Source organism: Myotis daubentonii, chromosome 15 (genome assembly GCF_963259705.1).
Source record: "Myotis daubentonii chromosome 15, mMyoDau2.1, whole genome shotgun sequence".
Lineage (NCBI taxonomy): Eukaryota > Metazoa > Chordata > Mammalia > Chiroptera > Vespertilionidae > Myotis > Myotis daubentonii.
In genome coordinates this window covers 18,889,072-18,916,548 of record NC_081854.1, presented here as the reverse complement: position 1 = coordinate 18,916,548, position 27,477 = coordinate 18,889,072, and the positions used below count along the sequence as shown (strand labels likewise).

At 48.5% G+C, this 27,477-nt stretch overlaps 4 protein-coding genes and 1 pseudogene across 6 annotated transcripts in view; 4 read left to right on the top strand and 1 right to left on the bottom strand.

Moving 5' to 3' along the window:
- The window catches only part of LOC132216848 (carcinoembryonic antigen-related cell adhesion molecule 21-like), a 169,395-nt gene that overhangs the window by 10,325 nt on the left and 131,593 nt on the right, over nt 1-27,477 (top strand). The gene's annotated exons all lie outside the window — the stretch shown is intronic.
- LOC132216849 (heterogeneous nuclear ribonucleoproteins A2/B1-like) lies at nt 1,565-3,267 on the bottom strand. Of its 2 annotated transcripts, XM_059666468.1 has the most exons (2): nt 2,390-3,266; nt 1,565-2,269 (listed from the first exon to the last, which is right to left on the bottom strand). In XM_059666468.1, exons 1-2 carry the CDS (start codon nt 3,108-3,110, stop codon nt 2,085-2,087), a joined length of 906 nt encoding a protein of 301 aa, XP_059522451.1. In that variant the 5' UTR covers nt 3,111-3,266; the 3' UTR covers nt 1,565-2,084. The 2 variants fall into 2 exon arrangements, with proteins under 2 accessions (XP_059522451.1, XP_059522450.1); XM_059666467.1 differs by having other exon boundaries at nt 1,565-3,267.
- LOC132216850 (carcinoembryonic antigen-related cell adhesion molecule 1-like) overlaps nt 20,464-27,477 on the top strand; it is a 38,077-nt gene continuing 31,063 nt past the window's right edge. The window contains exon 1 of the mRNA XM_059666469.1: nt 20,464-20,651. Within this exon, the coding sequence (XP_059522452.1) occupies nt 20,604-20,651 (48 nt within the window). The 5' untranslated portion in view covers nt 20,464-20,603. The remainder of the gene's footprint in view (nt 20,652-27,477) is intronic.
- LOC132216846 (transcription factor AP-2 gamma-like) lies at nt 22,605-24,226 on the top strand. Its single transcript, XM_059666461.1, is given in 1 exon segment — nt 22,605-24,226. A coding segment is annotated over 1 exon segment (1,557 nt). The 3' UTR covers nt 24,162-24,226.
- The window catches only part of LOC132217181 (ER membrane protein complex subunit 2-like), a 5,964-nt pseudogene continuing 4,828 nt past the window's right edge, over nt 26,342-27,477 (top strand).

Here is a 27,477-nt window from a genome sequence, read left to right as displayed (position 1 = left end):
GGCAGGCTGTGTGCAGCTGCTGCTCCTCGGATGGGGGTGGGCTTCCGCTCCTCAGACGTAGGTAGACTACTCATGCGGCTGCTGCTCCTCAGACAGGTCGGACTGCTCGCGTGATTGCTGCTCCTCAGACAGGGAAGTGGGCCTCTCACACAGCTGCTGCTCCTTGGACAAGGGCGGCCACATGAGGCTGCTGCTCTTAGGCCCGAGGCAGGCTGCTCACAGGGCTGATGCTCCCTGGACAAGAGCGTGCCGCTCATGTGTCTGCTGCTCAGTGGTTGAAAAAATAATGTGAAAAGTAGTAGGAAATAAAGGAACAAACAAAAAAAGGAGAACAAAGCAAAAAAAGAGAGCACCAAACATAAAAAGGGAAAACAAAGCAAAAAGCAAAAAAAAGAAAAGCTAACAAAATAATAATGAAAAATGAAAAATTGAAATGTCATTCTTTTGGCTGGCTTAAGATCCCAGTTTTCTGGAATGTCTGTGATTTTTTTGTTGTTGTTGTTCAAAAACACGATAATTTCAAGAAAAACATCAAAAGTGCTTTATTCAAAGTAATGTCCATTGCTAGCTACGCATTTCCCCCATTTTTCAGGTAATTTGTGGATACCGTCCCAATAGAACTTTTCTTTTTTGAGGCAAACCATTCAGAGACCCCATTTTCCACTTATTTGTATGTTTTGAAGTGCTGCTCAGAAAGTGCGTGTGCCATCAATCAGAACAAGTGGTAATCTGAAGGAGCAAGGTCTGGTGAATACAGCAGGTGGGTTAATACTTCCCAGGAAAGATCTTTTAACGTGTCTTTAACTGGTTTTGAAGTGTGTGATGGTATGTTATCATGAAGCTAAATTACTTTGCTGTGTCTTTTGGTCATTTCACGATCAAAGCGTGGATCAAATTGATTGTTTGTTGTTGCTAGCGACCAGTATTAATGGTTTCACCTGGTTTTAGAAGTTCATAATACACCACACCTTCCTGATCCCACAAAACGCAGAACATTGTCTTCTTTCCGAAGCGATTTGGCCTTGCAGTAGATGTTGATGGTTGACCTGGATCAACCCATGATTTTGTACATTTGGGATTCTCAAAATAAATCCACTTTTCATCGCCAGTCACAATTAGATAAAAAAAAAAAAAAAAAGACTTTCTTTCCTGCTGATGAAGCAACATTTTACTGATGACTTTTCGGTTTTCCATTTGTCTTTTGTTCAGTTGATGTGGCACCCATTTTCCTTCCTTTAAAATCTTTCCCATTGCTTGTAAACAATCGGAAATTGTTTGCTGAGCAACGTTAATCTTTCTGCAAGTTGTTTTTGAGTTTGACATGCATCTTCATCCAATAATGGTTGTAATTGTTGGTCTTCAAACTTTTTTGGTTGACCTGGACATTCTTTGTCTTTCACATCGAAATCATCACTTTTAAAGCATTTAAAACAGCGTTCACAAGCATCTTGAAATGGAGTATGTTCACCACAAGCTTCCTGAAGTATACGATAACTTTTTCTTCAAAACAAAATAATGAATTAAAAGTTCCCACAATGCTCTTTTTTTAGCATGAAATTCAACATTTTTTTCCTTTAGAATTATTTTATTAAATCATAAATGTACAACAGCTTCTTAACTCTACACACGCACTTAAATTTTTTTAAAGGAAAAACGTTATGTCTTATTACACCATGATCCTGGCTAATAGCTTTTCAAAACTTTGAGAAAAATCTTAAAAAGGTTTCACATGTCACCTGAAACTTACAAATTTAACATTATCAAAGAAGGAATGCTTCCTCACTCTTACAAAGACCACTAGAAATAAACAACAATTAGAAAGCTAAGAAACTGTCTCAAAGGCATTTTTTTTTTTACAATCCTTCCTCCACAGTAAGGTAATGTTATTAAATAATCCAATCCATTCACAAAATGGCTCTCTGCATCTGCTCTGATGTCTTCTGCCATATCACTGCATACTTATGCATGACTGAGATAAGAGTTTCCTTAACATTGTTATTGGATAACCTGAAGCTGTTCTGTTACCTCTGGGCTCTCATCCTCTCCTATTTATACAGTGAAGCCCCTGGCAAATAGGAAGAAGCTCAATATCGGCTTCTCCCTCCATAGCCGCCACTTCCTCCACTTCCTCCAGGACCATAGTTTCCTCCACCATATGGTCCTCCCACGTTCCTGCTACCACCAAAATTTCCACTCCTCATTGGACCATAGTTAGATGGTTGCTGGTTATAATTTCCAAAATCACTGTAATTTCCACTTCTGTAATTTCCTCCTCCATAGTTGTCATAACCACCTCCATAGCCCCCACCCTGGTTGCCATATCCAGGTCCTTCACCACCATATCCCCCTCTTCCTCCTCCATAACCAGGGCTACCTCCAAAATTGCCACCTCCAGGTCCACCTCCGTACCCATTATAGCCATCCCCAAATCCACGACCACTTCCATAGCCATCAGATCCTCCTCTAAAGTTACTTCCTGGTCCTGGTCCAAAATTTCCACCACCACCTCGAGAGTCTCCAAAACCAAAGTTGCCTCCTCTTCCACTTCTAGAACTTTGAACTTCCTGCATTTCTTGCCTAGACAAAGCCTTTCTCACTTCTGCTTTATGACCATTGATGGTATGGTATTTCTGCAACACAATCTTATCCACGGGATCATGGTCATCAAAAGTAACAAATCCAAAGCCTCTCTTCTTTCCAGACTGCCTATCAGTAATGATCTCAATGGCATCAATTTTTCCATATTCTTCAAAGTAATCTCTAAGATGATGTTCCTCAGTATCTTCTTTAATCCCACCAACAAACAGCTTCTTCACGGTTACATGAGCCCCTGGCTTTCCCGATTCCTCTCTTGCAACAGCACGTTTTGGCTCAACCACTCTTCCATCAATTGAATGAGGTCTTGCAGCCATGGCGGCATCAACCTCAGCCATGGATGAAAAAGTTACAAAACCAAATCCTCTTGATCGTTTGCTTGCAGGATCTCTCATTACCACACAGTCTGTAAGTTTCCCCCATTTCTCATAGTAGTTCCTCAAACTTTCTTCTGTGGTTTCAAAGCTCAAGCCACCAATAAAGAGTTTACGGAACTGTTCCTTTTCTCTCCCCATCGCGGACTCAGTCGTTTCAGCCCGATTTCCCGCAGCCGAGCGAGATGAGAGAGATCTCCGCGGTCGCACGCGAACCGGACTCGTCCTGGCGCTGTAGTGAGAACTGCCGCCGCTGGAGAAGTAACAAGGCTGCAGGCACGTCCGCACGCTGAGCCGGTGCCGCTGCTAATGCCGCTCCAGCCACGGCCGCCGCTTTTCTAGAACCTTCCCTCCCACCGACGCGTCCCTACGTCAGGGCGCTGCGTGAACTCCCTAACTGCCGCCAATGGCGGGAACCCTCCACGCCCTCCTTACGCCGAAGGTGTACTCCGCCCTCCTCCCCGCCCGGGGGAGCGCGCGGCGTCAGTGGCGTAAGCCGGTTTCGTGAATTAAGGAAGGCTCGGGGCGGCGCAGTTCCCTCGCTGGAACGGGGTTCAGCCCCCGCCTGAGGGCAGGGCAGGTGAGAAATGGTCGCGCCCTTGGAGACTAAAGCTGTCGGGTGAAGCTGGATCCGCAGCCCCGAGGCCCCCTCCCTCAGCACAGCCTTGGACAGTGCTCCCTCCTGTCCTGCTGCCCCCGGGGAAATCTCGAAATTCAACATTTTTAAGTGTAAAAATATCTATGCTGTTTTAAGTGTAAAAATATTAGCAAATTTGACATATGAAGTTTTGAAGCTTGTCAATACAACAAAATAGCATACATATCAAATCGCATATATATCAACATAGGTGTAACTTCATCTATTGAAAAAAATCCGCATTATTAACTGGTACACCTAGTAAAGGAAAGGACTTTGCTTGCTCACTTCTCACTCTATACCTGCAACCAGTCCAGGGACCAACGGGTAACAAACACCCACTTGCTTTTGATGAATTAGGAAGAAATAAATGGTGAACGAATGAGTGAATGATTCCAAATCTCTTCAGAGACTGGAACCTGACTGCCAAATCCTTGGAATTCTGGTCACATGGGACAGGTTCCCTGTCCATCCAGGGGTTGAGACCCCGTCTCAGGCCCTTTGTTGCTCTCTAGAGAAATAATCCTTCCTGCCCTGGCTGGTTTTTAACTCAGTGGACAGAGCATTGGCTTGTGGTTTTGCTCAAGCCAATGGACAGGGCATGTTCCTTGGTTGCAGGTCCGATCCCTGGCCCCAGTTGGGGCGCGTGCAGGAGGTAACCAATCGATCTGTCTCTCTCGCATTGATGTTTCTCTCTCTCTGTCTCTCTCCCTCCCTTCTACTCGCTCTAAAAATCAATGGGAAAAATATCCTCGGGTGAGGATTAACAACAACAAAATGAAGGGAGAAAAGAGAGAGAGAGAGAGAGAGAGAGAGAGAGAGAGAGAGAGAGAGAGAGAGAGAGAGAGAGAAAATAGTCTTTCCTGCTATTGGTCTTTGGCTCTTATGTATTAATAATACTTTTCACATATGAAATATTTTAAATTCCTTTCAAGTTTCTCTGATAACCACCAAACACAAATGGTCCACAAGGGCCAGAATGTCAGTAAGTCCATGCTCCCCTCTTGCTGTCCATCACCCCTTCTGCATCTGCATCTGCACAAGTCCTCCCCTGCCCTCAGCAGAGGGAGAATGACTTTAATGACCAAGGGCAGAGCATATGGTTCTGCTGCCACAATCAGATCCTGCCTGTCCCTTCACTCTTTTCTAGCTCATTCATTGGACTCTGCTCTGTCATTTATTGGCTCACTGGCTCATGTCAGTCACACTCACCTGGGAAGGCCTAACCCAGCTCTTGGCCTCGGGGCCTGAGTAGTCAACTGACCACCAGCTTGCTCTTGTTTTCCCTGTGTTATTTCTGCTCCAACCCCAGTCTCTAGGATGCCCTGGGAAATTGTGCCTCATAGAAACACACTTCAGCTGGGTGATGGAGGTCTGAGCAGCTAGAAGAAATGGCCCCTGGTCAGCCAGGCAGTCAGCTGGTCAGTAAAGAACCAGGAGAAGTGCAGGGTGGTCTCTAGCTCCCCATCCTGTGTCTTTCCATGATCAATGATAGTTAATTGACACCTGAGAAAGTCTGTACTTTTTCTAAGGTAAAGATACAAATTATGAACAACAAACATGCATCTATCAACAAGTGAATCTAAGAATCAAGTGAATAAATAATCTGGTGATCATAATAGAATCAGGGACATAGAAAGGGAATGGACTGACTATTCTTGCGGGGGAAAGGGGTGTGGGAGATGCGGGAAGAGACTGGACAAAAATCGTGCACCTATGGATGAGGACAGTGGGTGGGGAGTGAGGGCGGATGGTGGGGCGGGAACTGGGAGGAGGGGAGTTATGGGGGGAAAAAAGAGGAACAAATATAATAATCTGAACAATAAAGATTTAATTAAGAAAAAGAAAGAAAGAAAAAAAAAGAAAGTCTGTACTTTTTCTCAGATATAGAGTTGGAGGCCTTACATTCTCTGAGCACTCAGATCCCCATGTGTTTATCTTGTGACATACTGGCCTGCTTTGTCCCCCACCCCCACCCCACCCCACCCCCGCTTTACTCTTATGAAGACTTAAGCGGCTGAGAGTGGAGAGGTCCAGCTCTGATGCCTTTGGAGGAAACAAAGGTGCCACACAGAGCAGTGATCTCTTTGTTACCTGAACAGCAGAGTTACCCACACCCAACATCACTACCAACAACTTCAACCCCAAGAGTTTTGATTTGTGTTTTCCTAGTGATAGTGATGTTGAGCGTCTTTTCCTGGGCTTATTGGCCAGTTGTATGTCTTCTCTGGAGAAATGTCTATTCAAGTGTTTTGCCCATTTTTCAACCCTGGTTATTTCGTTTTGTTGTTGTTGAGTTGTAGATCTTTTTTTTTTTTTTTTTGTAGGAGATCTTTATATATTCTGGACATTAACCCCTCATCCTATACAGATAGTCCTTGGGTTACGTCAGACTCGACGAATGTCATTCGTGGTTACATCACCATCTCATAAAAATTTTTATATATTTATTTATATATTTAAGAAGTTCTGTCATTTCAACGTATGTACATATATGCTTTATGTTTTTTATTATTTATTTAGCACAGGTAAAGATCAGGAATTGTTATCTTTCTTATAAATTTTTTTTTACTGTTTTACTTCATTACTGCTGTGTATGTGCTCCACGTGAGTGATGTAGGTGCTTATGTAGTTGGGTTCCGACTTACAGCGAAAATCGCGTTACGTCACGCTGTAGGAACGCATCTCCGATGTAACCCGAGGACCTACTGTATATGATTTGCAAAGTATTTTCTCCCATTCCACAGGCCACCTTTCACTCTGTTGATTGTGTCCTTTGATGAACAGTTTTTCATTTTTATAAAGTCCAGTTTATTAGGTTATTTTTTTGCATGTGTTCTTAGTGTCATATTCAAGAAGTCATTGCCAAATCCAATGTGATCAAGCTTCCCCCTATATTTTCTTCTGGGTTTTATAGTTTTAGGTCCCACCTTTAGAATTAAATCCATTTTATTTTTATTTTTTATTTTTTTAATTGAATCTTTATTGTTCAGATTATTACATTTGTTCCTCTTTTTTCCCCCCCATCCTCCCAGCTCCCACCCCACCCTCCGCCCTCACATCCCACCCACTGTCCTCATCCATAGGTGCACAATTATTGTCCAGTCTCTTTTCGCATCTCCCACACCCCTTTCCCCCCCCAAGAATAGTCAGTCCATTCCCTTTCTATGTCCCTGATTCTATTATGATCACCAGATTATTTATTCACTTGATTCTTAGATTCACTTGTTGATAGATGCATATTTGTTGTTCATAATTTTTATCTTTACCTTTTTCTTCTTCCTCTTCTTAAAGGATACCTTTCAGCATTTCATATAATGCTGGTTTGGTGGTGATGAACTCCTTTAGCTTTTCCTTATCTGTGAAGCTCTTTATCTGACCTTCCGTTCTGAATGATAGCTTTGCTGGATAAAGTAATCTTGGTTGTAGGTTCTTGGTATTCATCACTTTGAATATTTCTTGCCATTCCCTTCTGGCCTGCAAAGTTTCTGTTGAGAAATCAGCTGACAGTTGTATGGGTATTCCCTTGTAGGTAACTGGGTTTCTTTCTCTTGCTGCTTTTAAGATTCTCTCTTTGTCTTTTGCTCTTGGCATTTTAATTATGATGTGTCTTGGTGTGGTCCTCTTTGGATTCCTTTTGTTTGGGGTTCTCTGCACTTCCTGGACCTGTAAGTCTATTTCTTTCACCGGGTGGGGGAAGTTTTCTGTCATTATTTCTTCAAATAGGTTTTCAATATCTTGCTCTCTCTCATCTTCTGGCACCCCTATAATTCTGATGTTGGTGTGCTTGAAGCTGTCCCAGAGGCTCCTTACACTATCTTCGTATTTTCGGATTCTTTTTTCATTTTGCTTTTCCGGTTGGGTGTTTTTTGCTTCTTCGCATTTCGAATCTTTGACTTGATTCTTGCGCTCCTCTGGTCTGCTGTTGGGTGTCTGTATAATATTCTTTATTTCAGTCAGTGTATGCTTAATTTCTAGTTGGTTCTTTATCACAACATCGAGGGTCTCATTAGATTTCTTGAGGATCTCACTACATTTATCGGCGGCTTCTAGACAGTTCTTAAGAGACCTTAAAAGTGTGGTTCTGAACTCAATATCCTCCATTGACAGTTTTGTCCTGTTTCTTTGTCTCCGCATTTTTTATGCTTTCTTGGTACACCCCCAAGTGGTCTTTGTGCGAAGTCTTATTGCCTTTAAGCCTTGATTGATGTCGGCAATACCGGGGGTGATTTGACTTCCGGGCTAACTGGCTATGAGAGTCTGCTGTGTCTGCAGTGGGAGAGCTTCTGTGCTGGATCTCTAGGGCGGTGCTAATCTAGCCTTTGCCTGAGGCTATCCGGCAAATGGTTCTGCGCCGGGCTTGGGCGGGGCAGGTCCCCGGGGATCTACAGGCGGGCGGAGCGAGCAGTTATGGCTGCTCTCAGTTCCTTCCCCAGGGGCTCTGCCTCTCAGAGTCCCAGCAATGGCTGCAAACCTCGGAGAGAAAGCTGCCTTCAAGTTCCGACTGAAGCCAGACAGTCCCGCTTCTCCCGTTTGAGTCTGGGTCCCCAGAGACTCGCCCGGATCTGGAGCTCAGAGTCTGAAACTCCCTCCCGATTGAAAACAACAACCTCGTCCTCCGCCGCCAGCCCACTCCTCGCGCGCACTCCGCACCTCAGTATTTCACTTCAGCACTGCGCCTCCTCTGAGTCTGGGTATGATATTCTCTTTCCTCCTAGTTGTAGAATTTCCACTCAGCCAGCCTTCCTGTGGTTCTGGATGCTGTCTGTTCTGTCCTTTAGTTATATCTCTGAAGTGGTTGTTCGAGGGCCGCCATCTTGGTTTCCCCCAAATCCATTTTTTTAAAATATATTTTATTGATTTTTTTACAGAGAGGAAGGGAGAGAGATAGAGAGTTAGAAACATCGATGAGAGAGAAACATTGATTAGCTGCCTCCTGCACATCTCCCACTGGTCATGTGCCCGCAACCCAGGTACATGCCCTTGACCGGAATCGAACCTGGGACCTTTCAGTCCACAGGGCGACGCTCTATCCACTGAGCCAAACCAGTTTCGGCTAAATCCATTTTGAATTAATTCTTGTTTACAGTGTAAGACAATGGTCCACTTCATTCATTTGCGTGTGGATAAAGTTGTTCACCACCATTTGTTAAAAGACTCTCCTTTTCCCATCGAATGGCCTTGGTTCCTTTATTGAAATCATTTGATCACATAATGGAGGTTTTATTTCTGGGTCCCCATTGTATTATTACATGGACTATATGTCTGACTTTATGCCAGTGACACACTGTTTTGGTTACTATAACTCTTTAGTCGGTTTTGAAATCAGGAAGTATGAGACTTCCAATTTTATCCTTCTTTTTAAAGAAAGATTGTTGCAACCAGTTGGGGACCCTTAAAATTCTATATGAATTCTAGGAAGGATTTTTCTATTTCTTCCAAAAAAAAAAGTCATTGGGTTTTGATTGGGATTACATCTAATATGTAGGTAGTTGTTGGGGAGGGGTCTTCCAATTCATGAACGTGGATGTCTTTCCATTTATTTGTTTCCTCTCAAATATGTTTGGTAGTTTTCCATGTATACGGTACATCTCCCATGTATTGGTTAAGTTTATTCCTAAGTATTCTATTATTTCTGATGCGATTGTAAATGGAACTGTTTTCTTGATTTCATTTTGGGATTGTTCATTGTTGTTGTAAAGAAATAGAAATGATGCTGAGTGTTGATTTTTGTCACCCGCAACTTCACTGAATTCATTTGTTCTAACAGGTCCTTTCCCCCCCTATATGTGGAATATTTAGGGTTTTCTACATCTAAAATTATGTCATCTGTTAAAAGACGTAATTTTTCTTCTTCCTTTCCAATTTTTATGTCTTTTATTCCATCTTCTTGTCTGATTGCTCCAGCCAAACTTCCAGTACTGTAGCGAGCAGGAATGGTGAAAGCAGTATCTTTGTCTTGTTCATGATCTTAGTAATGTTTTCCGAGTTTCTCCACAGAGAGTTGTGTGGCTGTGAGCTTTCATGTGTGGCTTTAGCATATCAAATAATTTTCTTCTATTCCTACAGTCTCTGCCTTTTGTTAAAACCTCTTCTCTCTAGAGATGTCCTTCATGGCAATATCCAATCACAGACCAGGAAGTAAAGTCCTGTTCAGATTGAGAAATAAATCCTTTAGATGGAACCTCTCCAGGTCCAAGGTCATGAAAACTGGGTTGGGCTGTTTTTATTGCCTAATAAATTATTTAACAAGAGGTAAATGCCTTCCCACTTTCTGTAAAGTTTCCCTGACCCCAGAAATCGACAGAGGTGGTAAACCTCCCTTCCCCAACATGCATGAAGTTTACATGAGGAGCAGGGGCTGATCTTTGAAATCAAAGAAAGTTTTACAAAAGGGTCAAAATGGTTGTAAAAATAAATTCCACAGGAGAATAAAGTTGCAGGACACATGGGATGAGGTTGCAGGACACAGCCTGACCCTGCATGCTGACTGGCCCCTGCTTGCCCTGCTCAGAAAAAATTCCATGTGAGAATGAGGTTGTAGGAGACATGAGCTGAAAAGGTGTTCCTGGTGTTGATATAAAGATGTCCATGGGGACAGGTTAGGCATCATCCTGGGGTGATCTGGGGTCAGAGAAGAGGTGCAGCCCCCTCTTCCACATTGTCACCTGAACAAAATACTCATCCTGCAGAGGTTGGGGCCATCTTCTGGTGACCTTTATAGAGATCACTGTGGCCCTGTGAGTAGCTGAGATCTCTGAGGAAGGAGTACACTCTAAGTCAGTCACCTTTTTCTGTTTCTCCACAGAGCCAGTGGGAAAGCCCTCCATCCGAGCCAGCAATGCCACAGTCACAGAGCACAAGGATGCCGTGGTCCTGACCTGCCTCACCAATGACAGGGGGATCTCCATCCGGTGGCTCTTCAAGAACCAGAGTCTCCTGCTCACGGGCAGGATGAAGCTGTCCCAGGACAACAGCGTCCTCACCATAGACCCCGTCAGGAGGGAGGACGCTGGGGGTTATCAGTGTGAGGTCTTCAACCCCGTCAGTTCCAGCAAAAGTGAGCCCCTCAGGCTGGATGTGTATTATGGGTAACCCTCCTCCCCTCTCTATGCTATTAAGTTCTGAATAATTTTTTTCTTTTTAAAAAATGTATTTTTATTGATTTCAGGGAGGAAGGGAGAGGGATAGAGAGATAGAAACATCAACAATGAGAGAGAAAATCACTGATCGGCTGCCTCCTGCACACCCCACACTGGGGATTGAGCCCCCAACCTGGGCATGTGTCCTGACTGGGAATTGAACTGTGATCTCCTGGTTCATAGGTTGATGCTCAACTACTGATAAATTTTTTCTTATCTGAAAATTATGGCCATGATGCACTTTCTAAATAGGTTCCTTGTGAATAGTCAATGACAAAGGTGGAAAGTCCTTAGAAGACTTGCATTGAGTCAATAAATGCTTAAAACTGTGAACTGACATTGTCAATATTGTTGACTCAAGATCACATTCCACACCAGAAACCACTTCTGGTTGGTCTCAGTTGCACCATCTCCACAGTGGAGGCAACACCGAGTTCCTCAGAGGATGGGCAGTGGCTGTGAAATGACCAGTGGGAGCATGTGATTAGCTCACAGGAATCTGAGCTCTGTCCCTCTTGCATGGGGTCATGTGGATGGTGCCTGGACTCTGACATGGACAATGGGAATAGACAGGAGGTAAGATCGAGATGAAATGCACTCAACACAAAGCAGTTTGTCCACATCATCCTTCTCAGAGGTGGGAGAAGGAATCAGAGAACCTAGGTCTCACACTGAGGCCCTGGGACAAGGTGAAGCCTGGAGTGAAGGAACAGTCTCCAGGCAGGTTCCACCCTCATCTACAGACCCCACCACACATCAGCCTACCTGAGAGGTGTCTCCTAAATAGCAATGTGTGAATCAGGGACACGGTTCTTCTGTAGGGACAGGGACCACCTGGGCTGAGACTCAGTGATAGAGGAACCCATGCAGGACAAGATCTCTCTCCACATGAGGTCTCACCATTGCCAGAAAGATGCATCCTGGCACATCTGCTCAAAGGGGATAGCAGCCCAGGTGGACTCATGCTAGAGGTGAACCCCAAAGTCATGGGCCATCTCACACCCTCCATGCCTATTCCAGCTCTTGCAGGCTTTGCCTTCCTGGGCAGAAATCCCAATCCTCAGTCTCTAGGGAATGGCTTTCACCTCACTAAGCAACAGGGATCCTGGACACCCAGACATCCCTGCAGAGATTGGCCATGTGGGCGCTTGTCCTTGTCTTTCCCCTGAACCTCTCAGGGCCCAGGAGGCTCTCCTTCTAGGATCTTATTCAGGGGCTCAGGGAACTGCACATCCCTGAACCCCACTTGGAAGGAAGCTGCCCCTACCCTCTTCCTGACTCCATGTGGACAGCTGTGCACAGGTGAGCAAAGATTGCACAACTTCTGGAGGCACCCTAAGCTAGAATACAACATCCAGTGCCTATGGGACTCACCAGTGGTACTGACCTCTCTACTCCCCAGGCCTCAGCTCTTCTCACAACTCAGTCATCCTAGTGAGCTCCATCCCCTCTGTCCACACCTGCCTGCAGGGTATAACTGGCCCTCCTCAGCATTGCCAGTCTGAGCACAGGGTGGGTCCCTGTCCACTCTGGAAAGCTGAGGGGCCTCATCCAGAAAAGAGACAGGGCTGAGGTCCCCTGGAGAGGAGCACCCAATGTTCCCATCCAGGCAGATGACTGGTGACTGAGCTCTCACTCAAGCCTCCCCAGAGAGGACCAGCAACCCAACCACATCTCTAAGGAGGGGTCTTGGGGCGGCAGCAGGAGGTTGGGAGGTTCTGATGTAGGGAAGTGGCTGTGGAAGGTGCTCAGTAGGGTGGAGAAAAGCCTGGGGACAGTGCAGGACCTGGTGTGAGGAATGGACAGGAGCAAAGAGAGGGGTGAGGGAGGTCAGAGAAAGTTGCCCCCTCAGTCTCGAAGGTGATGGGGACAGTGAGCTCTGAGGGAAGTGGCTGCATGAGATCCATCTGGGGTCCTGACAGGTCTCCCCTCCCAGAGTATGTCTTGAGGACACTGGCAAGGGGAGGTGACTTTGCCCCAGCCTGGCCCTGCATGCTGACTGGTCCCTGCCCGACCTGCTCAGGTCACTCTCTATGTCCCTCTCCAGCCGTGGCATGGCCGGGTCCCACTATGACTTAAGTATGGAGGAGCTGAGTCCCTGGGGCACGTGTCTGACACATTCATCAGAACGTGTTCTTCACCAACCCCCGCCCCCTCCAAAACAGCCCAATTTAAAAACGGGCAAAGGACCTGAATAGATACTACTCCAGAGAGGACATACAGGTGGCCAATCAATATATGGAAAAATGCTCAATGTTACTAATCATCAGAGAGATGCAAATTAAAACCACAATGAGATATTTCTTCACACCTGTCAGAATGACTATATCAATAAGTCAACAACCAACAAGTGTTGGTGAGAACATGGAGAAAAGGGAAACCTGTGTACTGTTGGTGGGAATACAGATTGGCGCAGTCACTGTGGGAAACAGTTTAAAAGTCCCTCAAAAGTTAAAAATGGAACTGCTGTTTAGCCCACTAATTCCACTTCTGATAATGTATCCAAAGAAACCCAAAACACTAATTCGAAAGAATTTATGCAACCCTATGTTCCTTGCAGCATTATTTACAATAGCCAAGATTTGGAAGCAGTCCAAGTGCCCATCAATAGATGAATGGATAAAAAAGCTGTGGTACAGCCCAGCTGGTGTGGCTCAGTGGTTGCATGTCAATTCTAGGTCAGAGCATATGCCCGGGTTGTGGGCTCAATCCCCAGTGTGAGGTGTGCAGGAGGCAGCAGAAGCCAATCAATGATTCTCTCCCATTATTGATATTTCTATTTCTCTCTGAGATCAATTAAATATATATATATTTAAAAAGCTGTGGTACATTTACAGTGAAATACTACTCAGCTATTAAAAATGAAATACTACTCAGCTATTTTACAATAGCATGGATGGACCTGGAGATTATATGTTAAGTGAAATAAGCCACCAGAGAAAGACAAGTTCCACGTATCTGTGGAATCTAATGAACAAAAAACCCTCCAAACAAAACAGAAACAACTCATAGATACAGAGAAAGGGGACTGAGGGCTGGGTGAAAAAGATGCAGAGATTAAGCAAAACAACAACAAAAAACTCACTCCAAAACAAACATTTACAGAAATCAGTATGATGATTATTACCAAAGGGAAAGATGGGTAGGGGAAGGCAGAAGAGGGTAAAAGGGGGATAAATGGTGACAGAAAGAAACTTGACTTTGGCTGGTGAATGCACAATACAATCTATATCCTATATAATAAAGAGGTGATATGCAAATTGACCATCACTCCAACACACAAATGGCCACCCCATGTGGTCAAATATGGCTGCCCCATTGTGGACACAAGATGGCCACCACAAGATGGCCGGCAGGGGAGGGAAGTTGGGGGGGGGGGACCAGCCTTGTAGGAGAGGGCAGTTAGGGAGACCAGGCCTGTAGGGGAGGGCAGTTGGGGGTGATCAGGCCTGCAGTGGAGGGCAGTTGGGGGGACAAGGCCTGCAGGGAAGGGCAGTTGCGGGGGAACCAGCTTTGCAGAGGAGGGCAGTTGGGGGGACCAGGCCTGCAGGGGAGGGCAGTTAGGGGTGACCAGGTTGGCAGGGGAGGGCAGTTGGGGGCAATTGGGCCAGCAGGGGAGCAGTTAGGCATTGATCAGTCTGTTAGGCAGAAGCAGTTAGGGGCTATCAGGCAGGCAGGCAGGCAGGCAGGCAGGTGAGTGGTTGGGAGCCAGCAGTCCTGGATTGTGAGAGGGATGTCCAACTGCCCATTTAGGACCGATCACACCGGGGTCCCAGATTGGAGAGGGTACAGGCTGGGCTGAGGGACACCCCTCCCCCCGTGCATGAATTTTATGCACCGGGCCTAGCCTATCTAATAAAAGAGAAACATGCAAATTGACCATAACCCCAACACCCTTCCCATTGGTTAATCAGCAGGATATATGCAAATTAACTGCCAACCAAGATGGCGGCTGGCAGCCAGGCAGCTGAAGTGAATAGGAGGCTTGCTTGCTCCAGTGATGGAGGAAGCCAAGGTTCCCTGCCTGCCACTACTGGCCTCTGAGCTGCAACTCTAAGAAACAATGTTGCAAATATAGAAGCTAAGCATTCCCCAGAAACCTGCTTTCAGCCAGCCGGGCTTCAGCCAGCAGGATTGCAACAGTGTTTCAATTATAGAACCCAAACAAACCCAGATCCCTGCTTTCAGCAGCGGAGGTCTCAGAGCTGGAGCCGAGCCTCAGAGCTAAAGCCAGCTCTCAGCTCCAGTGACAGCCATAGAAGGTAAATAAACCCCAGAATTTAAAAAAAAAGAAAAAAAGGAGAGGTTGGGAGCCTCAGTTGCCCGCCAGCCTGAAAACAGCCATCATCCCCTCACCCAAACTGGCCAGGCATCCCAGTGGGGACCCCCACCCTGAAGCAACAAGATGGCGGCTAATTTGCATAGGGGTGGGTGTGTCATTCTAATGTAGAAGGCAAAAAAGTCATTCCTTCTACAACATGAGCCTTTGTTAAATAGATATAGAAGACCTAACCATGAAACCTTGCATTTAAAATAAATATTTATTGAATGGCTCTCAAATCCACTTACCTTGAGAGTCACAGGTGTACAGAGGTACATCACGCAAACACACATATGCACACACACACACACACACACAACACTCAGGGAACCTTCATTGTCATGGACAGCACCAGGCAGTCAACAGGAGCAAACAGATGAATGGCCCACATGATTGGCTGGGGCAGATAGCTCAGAATCTACTGAGGGCTGAGATGGGGATGGGAAGGGGCAGGGTAGGCAGGGAGTGGGGAGGAGACCAGGGAGCTGGGCACTGCTGTCCAGGAAGGAGCACTATTCCCAACACAGAACACATCTCTTTGCAGCCCAATGAATACAGATAGGCCCCCGGGACTAGCTGTCCCTGCCTCATCCCAACACCAACTCTGAACCAGGTGCTGAATTTGCCGTGGGTGGGATGGAGGTTAATGGTGACAACCAAGAGAAGCATGTAATTCCAAACTCAAAGGCATGTCCTCCAAAACAAGAAAGTAGCCATGCATTCTCTGTTAAATTGCCAAGGCCTACACTCCTGACATCTAAACTAGCAGGAAGTTCCATCATTCCCTGGGTTCCTGCCCCACATGTCCACTTGCAGACACACAGGGTGATAACAATTGTCCCTGCATCTCTCCTTGTTCAGCTGCTGCCACCTCCTGGCAGGTGATGGTAATCAGGACATGGAGCCTGAGAGCCTGGTCCCACAGCTGACCAGGGAGGCAGGACTGGGCCTCCACACTGGTGGGGTCAGGGACAGCAATGACCATTCTGCAGCCCTGGGGGGACGGGGTAGTTGGGCAGACAGAGCTGCCCGAGGGTGAGGGGGACAAACAGCTGATGCAGGACTGAGTGGGGAAGCACTGAGGCCTCAGCTGGGAGCCCTGAAGGGGAGGTAATGGAATATTCGCAGGGAAAAGGCTGGATTCTGCAGGGGAAACGCTCTGGCACACTGACTCAGCTGCAGGCGCTAAGCAGGCTGTGTGCCTCCTGCTGGCCCTCATCTCACAGCTCCCACCTCCAGGAATAAGGCTCTCTCCTCACGTCCACCTGCCCTCCCTCACCTGGTCTCCTCATGGTCCACTCTACATGACGGGGCTCTGGGTCCCTATTCTGCACTGCAGGGAGGGGGAGGGGGGGCTGAGTCCCACCACAGACAGCCCAGCATGGTGTCCTGAGGAGGGTGGGAAGGGTCAGGGAGGTCCTCACCCTCCCACCTCCTGGGTCCTGATCTGAAGCTGATGGCAGAGCCCGACACCACCTGCTCCTCGGGTCCTGAGAGAACCTCCCTCGCCACCCCGAGCAGACCTCCCCCTTGACTGCCATCATTTGGACACTTTCCTCTTCCTATGGGGGTCAGCTGCTTTCAGGCCCTTAGGAAACGTGTGACTCTCTGTGTACAAGGATGAGTAACAGAAATGGGCAGAGAACTTGCTTTACTGTTCACAGAAGATGGTCTAGCTTAACCTTTGAAAGCTTAAAATCATAGGAGTGTCTACATAAAATCAACATTTTCAGATAAAACATGAAGGTGGCTTTAACCATTTCCTTAAGAGCACAACTGCCTAAAAAACATTAATAATGACCTAGAAGTATATCCATCACAGTTACTGGTAAAATAAAGTTGTTTCTTTGTCCTTAAAAGCGGATTCCAGTGCATTATCTTCATGTCACCATGTAGAAAGGATTGCCTTTCAGTCCATATGTCTTCCCAGCATCCTGGAGCACCTGCTCAGGGAGCACCTGCAGTGAGATTGTGGGAGACTTGCTTAGACCACATCCACATGACCATTTCTCCTTTTAAATATCAAACACAAGACTAGAGGCAGCTCTGGACCCACCTCCCAGAGCCAACTACCTGCAACCATGTTCTTGGGGTTCTGCTGAACCCTGATGTCTCTGTGTCTGCCAAGCACCGGCCCACAGTCACCAGAACCCTGCCCACCTCACTCGGGCCTCATCCAAACCCTTGGGACTTTCTGGAAGCCAAATACACGCACCAAGGCACCCACCCCTTGACCTGCTCCTCCAGGTCAAGGTCAACAGCAGAAGTGAGGGTCCTGTGCCTGCCATTCCAGGCATGTGGCACCCACCTAGGCTTGGAGTTATTTTCCAATGCACGGCTCTAATCCCACAACCCAGCCCTATTCTCCAATGCTGGGAGGGTTACTAGACACAGAGTGTTTGGTCTGTGCCACACCAAGAGGGGAGTGTGGAACCTCAAACTGGCTCTTCTGAGCGCAGAAGGGCCCTTCCCTGTCCTCGGGACAGGCACCCAGATCAGTAGGGCCTCCACCCTCAGAGGAGCACCCAGACCTCAGCTCCAGGGAGACTGCGCTGAGCACTCGGAAGACCAAGGTTTGACCAGGAACCGCTCTTCTTCAGAGGCCATTGGCGATGAAACCCCAGATGAGAAACGGGGGAAGTCCTTTCCTTGTGCCCTGAGGGGTCTCCGAGCAGAAGCCTTCACCCCAGTAGGGAGGATGACACCAAAACTGCTGTGGGACCATACCAGCCCGGGCCCCAATCCTCAGCTGGTTGAGGACTCAACTCCAGGGCCTCGGGCCTGACCTGAGTCTGCAGTAGGGGTCACAAGTGGGGACCATTTTCTGCTAAGGACACCCACCTGCCCTGTCCCCCCACCACCACCCAAAGGTCCAGCCCTGCCAGGCACCTCTGGAGACTCCAGTCCCAGCTGCTTCCACCTGCTGGGCCTGCATCTCACCATCTCACCACCAGGGGCCACTGACCACCACAGGCCCCTCACCAGCTCCCACTGACAGGCCTGCCTACCTCCCAGACTCCTGTCCTTCTCCTGTGCAGCCCTCCAAGGAAAGGAGTGTGTTTGGAATCATGAGATCTCAGTCCCCAGCATCCTGCACTCTACTTCCTCTGCACACTCAGCTCCTCCCATATAGAATCTAATTTAGGGCCCCTCAAAAGAAGATTGGAAGCCGCTTGTTATCTCCATCCAGTCCCAGCTACAGCACCTCCCAGCCCTGCCCTCCCACCCTCCTCAACACTTCAGCCCCCACCTTTGCCACCCCAAGGGCATCACACACACACCTGTGGCCTGTGTCTGCATCACACCAACCCCAGCTGAGACCTCAGCTGCTGCAGCCTCTTCTAGATCTGTGAACCGAGCACTCCCAGGTTCCTGCCTCAGCCATCGAGGAGGTAGTGCTCACTACAGGGCTCCTCGCCCATCTGTAGAAGCTGGAGGCCCAAGGCCTCTGTGTGAACCCAGGACGAGGCCAGACAGGACCCCTTTGGATATGAACTCTCCTCCTGGGCACACTGGAGAGAATCGTTCCTATCAAAAGATTTGCGATCTCCCTGCCTGCCCCCTCCTTCCTGCCTTCTCCCAGGGGAGCACACTTCCCAGAAAGATTCACTTCCCCACCTCCCCATTTGCACATGGACAGTCTCAGCCAACAGACACAGAGAGAGGTCTCCCTGAAATTGTCCCCTGTGGATGAGGGAGCCCACAGCCACATGAACTTCCACCAACACCTTTATTCCCAGGACATGCTGGACACCTCTCCCTTCACACCCAGGAACTGCAGGTCCTTCTGAGACACCCAGGCCAGGAAGTAGGGGCCTGGCTGCTGGCATCTGGAGATAGAAGGTAGGCCCCCTTTCAGTCATCACCCAGCTTGTCCCCTTCTCACCCCAGAGTCCTCTCTGTGGCCTCTCTGGTGGGAGGAAATCCAACCTTCGCAGAGCATTTGAGAACACAGAAGTCCCAGTGCCCAGCTGGGTTGAGGGTAACAAATGGAAAAAATCCCGAGGTTAGGGGAGCAGAGGGGCCATCTGAGTGGTGCAGACAGACCCAAGACCAGGACCCAGCAGAGGCCAGTTCTGGGATGAGGGGGTCATCCTCTCAGGTGAAAGGTTCTCCATCAGCCTTGCTATTGCAATTGTGCTCTGATGCTCTCACAATTTTTAAACAAACAAATTTAGATGTTTTCAAAAAATGGCAAGTGAAACACTAGCATGGATTTATTAATAAGCATTGGATTTTCACTTCTGTGTTTTGTGGACTGCTGTATGCCCAGCTATACTGCCTGGGAGAGCAGAATAAGCTGAATAAATATGTGATAAATGACAAAAAGAAAGACAATGGGCTCCACAGGCCAGTAAGACCCACCTCCCCTGAGAGCTTGTTAGATGCAGAGTCTCTGGTCCACTGCACACCTACTGAGTCAGAATCTGCATTTGGCTTTGGCTTTTTTAATTTTATGTTTTTTAATTGATTGTTAGAGAGAGAGGAAGAGAGGGTGAGGGAAACGTCGATTTGTTATTCCACTTATTTATTCATTTATTGGTTGATCGTTGCAGCTGCTCGACCTGGGATCAAACAGGCAACCTTGGCTTATCAGGAGGAAGCTCTAACCACCTGAGCTCCCCAGCCAGGGCTCTCAGAATCTGCCTTTACAGGATCTGCAGACACTCCTGTGCACAGGAGAGGGGCGGGGCTGCCCCACCCCCAGTTCACAGGGTCTCGGCCTGGCGGGCATCCACAGTAGCTGGGCAGCTGATAAGCAGCATTTCTACAGTGTCCTGTAGGCATCACCATCTTTACCACCGTCCACAGGTGATCCCAAGCACAAAGAGGTGACATCCCTGTGATAAGAGTTCTTCATGTCACCTCAGAGCTCCTGCTCTGAAACATAAGGCCAGAAGGATAAGAGAGGCCCCAGGGGGAGCTACTGTGCTCTCAACTTGAGCTCTAGGGAATTTCCCCCACCCCCACCCCCACCTCCACATCCAAGACTCAAGCTTATCTCAAAAGGTAATTCGCCTATGGGGGTGGGGGTGGGGGTGGGGGAGAATCACTGAAGAAACAGAGGCCTCAGCAATTCCCAGGATCTGAGATTTCGATGGAAGATAACCAGGAAGGTGAGAGAGGGGAGGTGGAAAGGAGGGGAGGATGAGGGAGGGTCCTGGGCCAGGGGTGGGCAAACTTTCTGACTCAGGGCCACAATGGGTTCTTAAACTGGACCGGAGGGCCGGAACAAAAGCATGGATGGAGTGTTTGTGTGAACTAATATAAATTCAAAGTAAACATCATTACATAAAAGGGTACGGTCTTTTTTTTTTTTTTTTTTAGTTTCTTTTTTCTTTTTTTCAGTTTTATTCATTTCAAATGGGCCGGCCTGGGCACAGACCCTGCCCTATGCCCATGAGACCAGGGAAGTGAGCTTGTCCCTAGAGGAGGCTCAGCAGGTCCCACCAGTAGGGAGAGCAGTGCCTGTGAGTGCTTCTGGACCTCAAGCTCTCCTCACAGAGGGAGGGACACAACAGACTGCAGACACCATGGAGTCCCCCTCAGTCCCTGCACACAGAGGGTGCGTTCCCCCGCAGGTGCTCCTGCTGAAGGGGAAGGAGGGGACAATCCCTGGGGGTGGACAGGAAAAGGGGAGACAGAGAGTGGCTCAGGGTCTCCTGGGGAACATAGCGCTCTGAGAGGGGACCGAGGGCTTCTCTTTGGACCTGAGGGGAAAGCCCAGAGGAGCAGAGTGGGGAGGAGGAGGGAGCTCAGCAGCAGGACAATCCATGATCTGGAGGTGGTGAGGGGCAAGAAAACCTTGATTATGGTAAGTTTTTCAAGTTATTCATCACTGAAATAATGTCTGAAAACTGATTATATTAATATCAATTTGTGTCAGGGTGACACAAGAAAGACTTAACCAGGGGCACTAAGCATTGTCTTAACCACCAACCTCAGAAATGGGCACAAACACCCCAGGGGGTGCAGGACCCAGGTACTCATTCATTCACCCACAGGCACTTCAGCCTGCTGCAGGCCCTGGTGGTACAACAGATCAGACAAGCCCTTTCCCCCATGGAGCTCACCTTCTATGGAGAGGAGACAGACAAGGAAAGATCTAGATGTGAGGTCAGGGACCCACAAGTGTCACGAGGAGAACAGAACAGGGACAGGTCAGAAAGTGGAGACACAGCGTCTTCAGTGACCACCTAGGATGCCTCTGACTGTCAACAGGGGTCTGGGCAGTGATTGTGAACATTTCTGACCTCAGGGTGCCAGGAGCTAGGCTGACACCTGGGATTTTTCAAACAGGAAATAGGGTCGGAGGTGCTAAAGTATTGGTAGCCATGCTACTGAACTTGACCATAGGGTACTCACACACACATACACACACACACACACACACCCCAAGACTGAAAGATGAATAGACCTGCTCAGAACCCAAAGAATCATCTTCTATCCGAATACATAGCTCCAAATATTGCTCAATTTCCCTCTTCCCTCCTAGCCTCACTCGTAACCTTCTGGAGCCTGCCCACCACTGCCCAGCTCACTATTGAATCAGTGCCGCCCAATGCTGCCGAAGGGAAGGATGTGCTTCTCCGTGCCCACAGCCTGCCTGGGGATCTATTGCTCTGTATCTGGTACAAAGGGGAAAGGGTGGACAGCAACCTTCAAATTGTATCATATACAGCAGGCACTCAAGCAGTTACCCTCGGGCCTCAATACACTGATTGAGAGAAGATGTACCCCCAATGGATCCCTGCTGTTCCAGAAAGTCACCCAGCAGGTCACAGGATACTACACCCTACAAGCCATAGACAAAGATATTCAGAGCATACAAGTAATTGGACAGCTCGGTGTATACCGTGAGTGATTGCTCTCTATCCTCTGGGTGTCGGGTGGGGTATATTCTACTTCACACACAGGACTGACAGCCCTGGGCTCACTCTGCCTCCATGCCGGAAGCCGGTCCATCCTTGCTGCTTGACACAGTCACTGCAGGAAAGAAACATCTGCACAGCATATGTTTCAAGGGACCTGGCGTATATAACATACTGTTCTTAATATGTTTGCTCACCTTAGCGCCGTGTTTTAACCAAGGTCACCTCTCCGGGAAAGGTTGTTTCCCCAGGTGGGGATTTTTCCCTGAAGTTAGGGAGGGGATAAAACCCCTTAACTAAGTGCCAGGCGGGTAGTTAATCACTTTAACTACAAACAATCACGCTTAAGCTACATAATCTTTACTCCCTGGAATGGAGATAAGAAACGCCCTAACCTTTGCAATAGAAATTGACAGGATTAAAATCAGCTGGTATAAATACAGATGTAACAAGACAATAAAAACCAGAACTTGGCTGGAGATCCAAACTAGAACTTGGCTGGAGATCCAAACCAGAACCTGGCTGGAGAACCTGGCTATGCTGATCAACTGAACGCTGTCTCCGTGGCTTTCCTTCTTCGACAACTCTGTCCAGACCTTTGGGAACCCCTGGACCTGCTGGGGCTGGACCCCAACATCTGGCGGCTGAACAGTCCACGCGAACATGTGCGAGCAAGCAAGTGAGAGTGCCCTGCACCAAGTGTGCTGCGTGCCGCCTTCCTCTGGGGCCGGGAACTCGGACTTCGCGCTTTAGAGAGCCTCGGGTGGTGGAGCACCCAGAGGTTCGCCGCTGGGCTTCGAGGACGGGCTGCCCCAGGATTGCCAGGACGGGAGCAGCAATGGGAACCCGCGTCTCCCCCACCTCTCCTCGGCCGGGCAACATCTCTATAGCCCCGCGCTGCCCCTCTCTCATACCGGAGTTGCCGAATACCAGCCACCACCCTACTTTCCACCTCCCTACCAGCCGCTGACTTATTCCCAGTTGGCAGGCCCCTACTCGCATCTGGGAGAAGCGAACGCTGCCATCAACCCCCTGCACCAGCCGGCGCCCGCCGGCAGTCAGCCACAGGCCTGGCCCAGCGGCCAGAGCCAGGAGGCTGCTGGCTTGCCCTCGCACCACGGGCGCCAGGCCGGCCTGCTACCCCATCTCTCCGGGCTGGATGGCGGTGCTCTGAGCGCCCGCAGGGATGGCTTCCAGCGTTCGGATCTGCTGCTGCCCCCTGCGCACGCCCTGGACACAGCAGGGCGGGCGGAGAACCTGGGCCTTCATGACATGGGGCAACCGATGGACGAGGTGCAGAGGGTGGATGAGCAGCACCTGCTTCTGCATGATCAGACTGGGATTCTCAAAGGTCCCATTTCAATGACCAAGAATCCCTTGAGTCTCCCCTGTCAGAAGGAGCTGGTGGGGGCTGTGATGAACCCCAGTGAGGTCTTCTGCTCCGTCCCTGGAAGATTGTCCCTCCTGAGCTCCACGTCGAAATACAAAGTGACAGTTGCCGAAGTCCAGAGGCGATTGTCCCCGCCTGAGTGCTTAAATGCCTCAATACTGGGAGGTGTTCTCAGAAGAGCCAAGTCTAAAGATGGATGCCGGTCCTTGCGGGAGAAGCTGCACAAGTTTGGGCTGAACCTTCCAGCCGGCAGACGGAAGGCTGCACGCGTCACCCTCCTGACGTCCTTAGTAGAAGGGGAGGCCGTTCACTTGGCTCGGGACTTCGCGCATGTCTGTGAGGCTGAGTTTCCTAGTAAGCCGGTGGCCGAGTATCTAACTAGACCTCATCTTGGAGGACGGAATGAGACAGCAACGAGGAAGAACATGCTGCTGGCCGCACAGCAAGTGTGTCAAGAATTCACGGTCCTCCTCCACCAAGACCGAACGCCCAATGGGAACAACCAGCCGGCCCCGGTCTTAGAGGCAAACATTCAGAACTGCCTGTCTCACTTCAGCCTGATGACCCACGGGTTTGGCAGCCAGGCCATCTGTGCCGCCGTGTCTGCGATGCAGAACTACATAGAAGAGGCTTTGGTCATCATAGAGAAATCCTACATGAATCCTGGGGACCAGAGTCCAGCCGATTCCAGCCAGACCTTGGAGAAGAGAAGCATCGGAAATGAAACAGGTGGAAACAAAGGGAAGAAGAGTCTGCAAGGGGAAAAAATCTCCAAAACCACTCTCACTGGCACAGATGGGGAAACTCCTTGGCCAGAGGGGACAAGCTGAGCTTTTACTTGCCTTCCCATTGAAAGGCCTGTTGGCCTCCAGAGTTGGACCTGCCCTCTGGGAGTCCTTAGGTGTGTCCGGGCCGCTGCCTGAGGGAACTGTACATTTAATATTAGGACGGAGCTCCACCTCGTTACAGGGGCTCTTAGTCATCCCAGGAGTTGTTGATGCAGACTACACAGGAGAAATACAGATTTTACTTTCCCCATCCACCACAACTATACAGATTCAGCCCAACCAGAGAATTGCCCAATTACTCCTGTTACCAATACATAAAATAGGGACAGCTGTTACCCAGGAAGCCAGAGGGGCCGGAGGCTTTGGATCTAGTGATGCAGCATTTTGGATACAAGAAATCCATCCACACCTTGGGGAATCCCTGGACCTGCTGGGGTTGGACCCCAACACCTCCATCCCCTTCTGCCTCACATTCCAGGTTGAGTTTGGGCATTTAGTGCAGGGCACACACAGTGGAGACAAACTTCCTAAGATCAGAGTTCCCTTCCAGCCCTGCAGACATTCTCCACAGAGAGAAGGGCCAGTCTGAGGGGAGTGACTCAGTAGAGGGAGTCTAGTCTAGTCCAGGCCCCTAGGCCCCTCCCAACCATGACCCAGAGAACAACCCTGCAGGGCTCATGCAGGGCCTGGCTTGGGGGACCCCTAGGATCCTCAAAGAAAACTTCAACCCAGACAGCCCCACCCTAGACCTCTGTCCCAGGGCTACTGACTCCAGGGAACCTGAGGAGACTCTGGGCATTTGAGTTTGATCTGTGGGCAGGGCTGACTGGCAGCAACAATTTCCCAGGTGCCCAAGTCACAAAACTCCTGAGGTGCTCACCAGCCACGGCTTAGCCTCAGGAGCTACATCTGGGGAGGGATGGAGCCTGCTCCTTCACCTGAGACCATGCGTGGGGAGTATGTGGACAAGGTCCCCAGGCCATTAGCCAACTGCTCTGGGGGACATAGGAAGGATGAGGAAGAGTCTCCCTAAAGAGAAAAAGAGAAGATGTTCCTCGAAGCGCCTAGTCCACCAGGGATCTGCCCACGGCATCCTCTCTCACTGACACAAATACTAACAGAGGCTGTTAACTTGGGCAGCCCCTCTATTCCAAGATTTAGGTTAGGAAATTATGAAAGATTTAAGATTATTTCACAGGCAACATGGCAAACCTGAGACCATTTATCCTGTTTCATTCAGGGAAAACTGAGTTACAGGAAGATACAGTCACGCAATCAGAATCACACAGATTGTGACTGACTAATGTGAGTCATGCCAAGGCCTCTCCTCCACTCCAAGGGCCTTATTATGCTCACTGCACCCCTGGTCATTTTGAGTTACCCACGGACACCATGGCCTCTCTCAGAACAGGCTACATGGAAATGGGGAGAGAGTGAGCCACAGGGGAGACTCCTCTGAGCTGTGTCCTGGCTCTGAAGTCACCAGCTGTACAACACTGTGTGACACGAGTGTATGAGACATTGCTGAGGAGAGCAGTGAGCGGTGGTGCATACCTGACAAGTAGGTAGACTCATCCATGAAGTCCCTTCATGGGACAGAAGGTGCAGTGCCACAGTTTGTAGTACCCGCCTTTTGTTCAAACAGTGACTGATTCTCTCTAGGGATTCCCTTCTCTGTGATATTCAATACACAGACCCGGAAGTGAAAGTCCTATTCATACTGAGAAATCCTTTAGATTGAAATTTCTCCAGTTCCTAAGGTCCTGGCTGGGCCATTCTCAATCTGTAATAAATTATTTAACAAAAAGGAAATGCCTTTCTATCTCTGTGTGTAGCCACCATACCAGAGAGGGGGTGTGATTATTTAGAAAGTCACAGAAAGGTCTGGGAAAGAGTTACAGAAAGTCAAAGAGTGGAGCCCAGCTGATGTGGCTCAGTGGTTGAGCTCCAACCATTGACCTGTGAACCAGGGGTCATGGTTCGATTCTCAGTCAGGACAAATTCTAGGGCTTTATCCCAAGTAGGGGGTGTGAGGGAGGCGGCCAATCAATGATTCTCTCTCATCATGATGTTTCTATCTCTCTCTCTCTCCTCCAATCCCTTTCTCTCTGAAATCAGTAAAAACATCTATTTTTAAAAAGTCAATGGGTGGAAAATTGCTACCTGATGATGAGGATACTGGACACATGGTCTTATAAGAGGTTTTTGGTGCTAAACTATAGATGTCTAGGGAGATAGGTCAGGGGTCATCCTGAGGTGATCTGGAGGGCAGAGGGGAGGTATAGCCCTCTCCTTACAGACTGTCACCTGAACAAAGTTCCTCACCCTGCAGAGGTCAGAGTCCTCCTCTGGTGACCTTTGCTATGGACTGTGAGTGGCTGACATCTCTGAGGAAAGAGCCCACTCTCAGTCATTCACCTCCTCTGTTCTCCACAGAGCCCGTGGGAAAGCCCGCCCTCCGAGCCAGCAATGCCACAGTCACAGAGGATAAGAACGCCGTGGTCCTGACCTGTCTCACCAATAACACGGGGATCTCCATCCGGTGGCTCTTCAAGAACCAGAGTCTCCTGCTCACGGACAGGACGAAGCTGTCCCAGGGCAACAGCACCCTCACCATAGACCCCGTCACGAGGGAGGACGCTGGGGGTTATCAGTGTAAGGACTTCAACCCAGTCAGTTCCGGCAAAAGTGAGCCCCTCAGGCGAGATGTACAATGTAAGTGACCCCTCGCCCCATCCTACGTCTCCCTGGGAGGATTGCTGTACCAATGGTGTGATAAATGGACAGAAGTCACAGGGGCAGAATGTCAATCAGGAGACATCACAGTAAACAGAATGGCAAAGTGGTTAAGAGCTCAGTTTCCGACCCTGGGTCTGGCATTCACTGTGACCTTGCACAAGGTTGTTTTTTGTGCTCATTTTTTATGTCAAAAACTATACATAAAATTTACCATTTTAACTTTTAAGTGGCATTAAGTGCATTCACATTGTTGTGCAATCACTACCACTATCCATCGGGGTGAGATGCTCTAAAAATAGCAATTAAAATTATCTGGTCTGGTGTGTTATTTAAGGCTGCTGTTTCCTTATTGATTCTCTGTCTGGAAGATCTGTGCTTTGATGTCAGTGGGGTGTTAAAGTCCTCTACTATAACTATATAACTGTGTTTTGTTAAAAATTATTGATTGATTTTTAGAAAGAGAGAGACAAACTTTAGTTTTCCCCCCCACTTATTTGTGCATTTGTTTGTTGATTTTTGCATGTGCCTTGGCCAGAGATCAAACCTGAAACCTTGGTGTATCAATTGTTGCTCTACCAACATGGTACCAGCCTGAGGAGTGACTATATAGCATAATCTT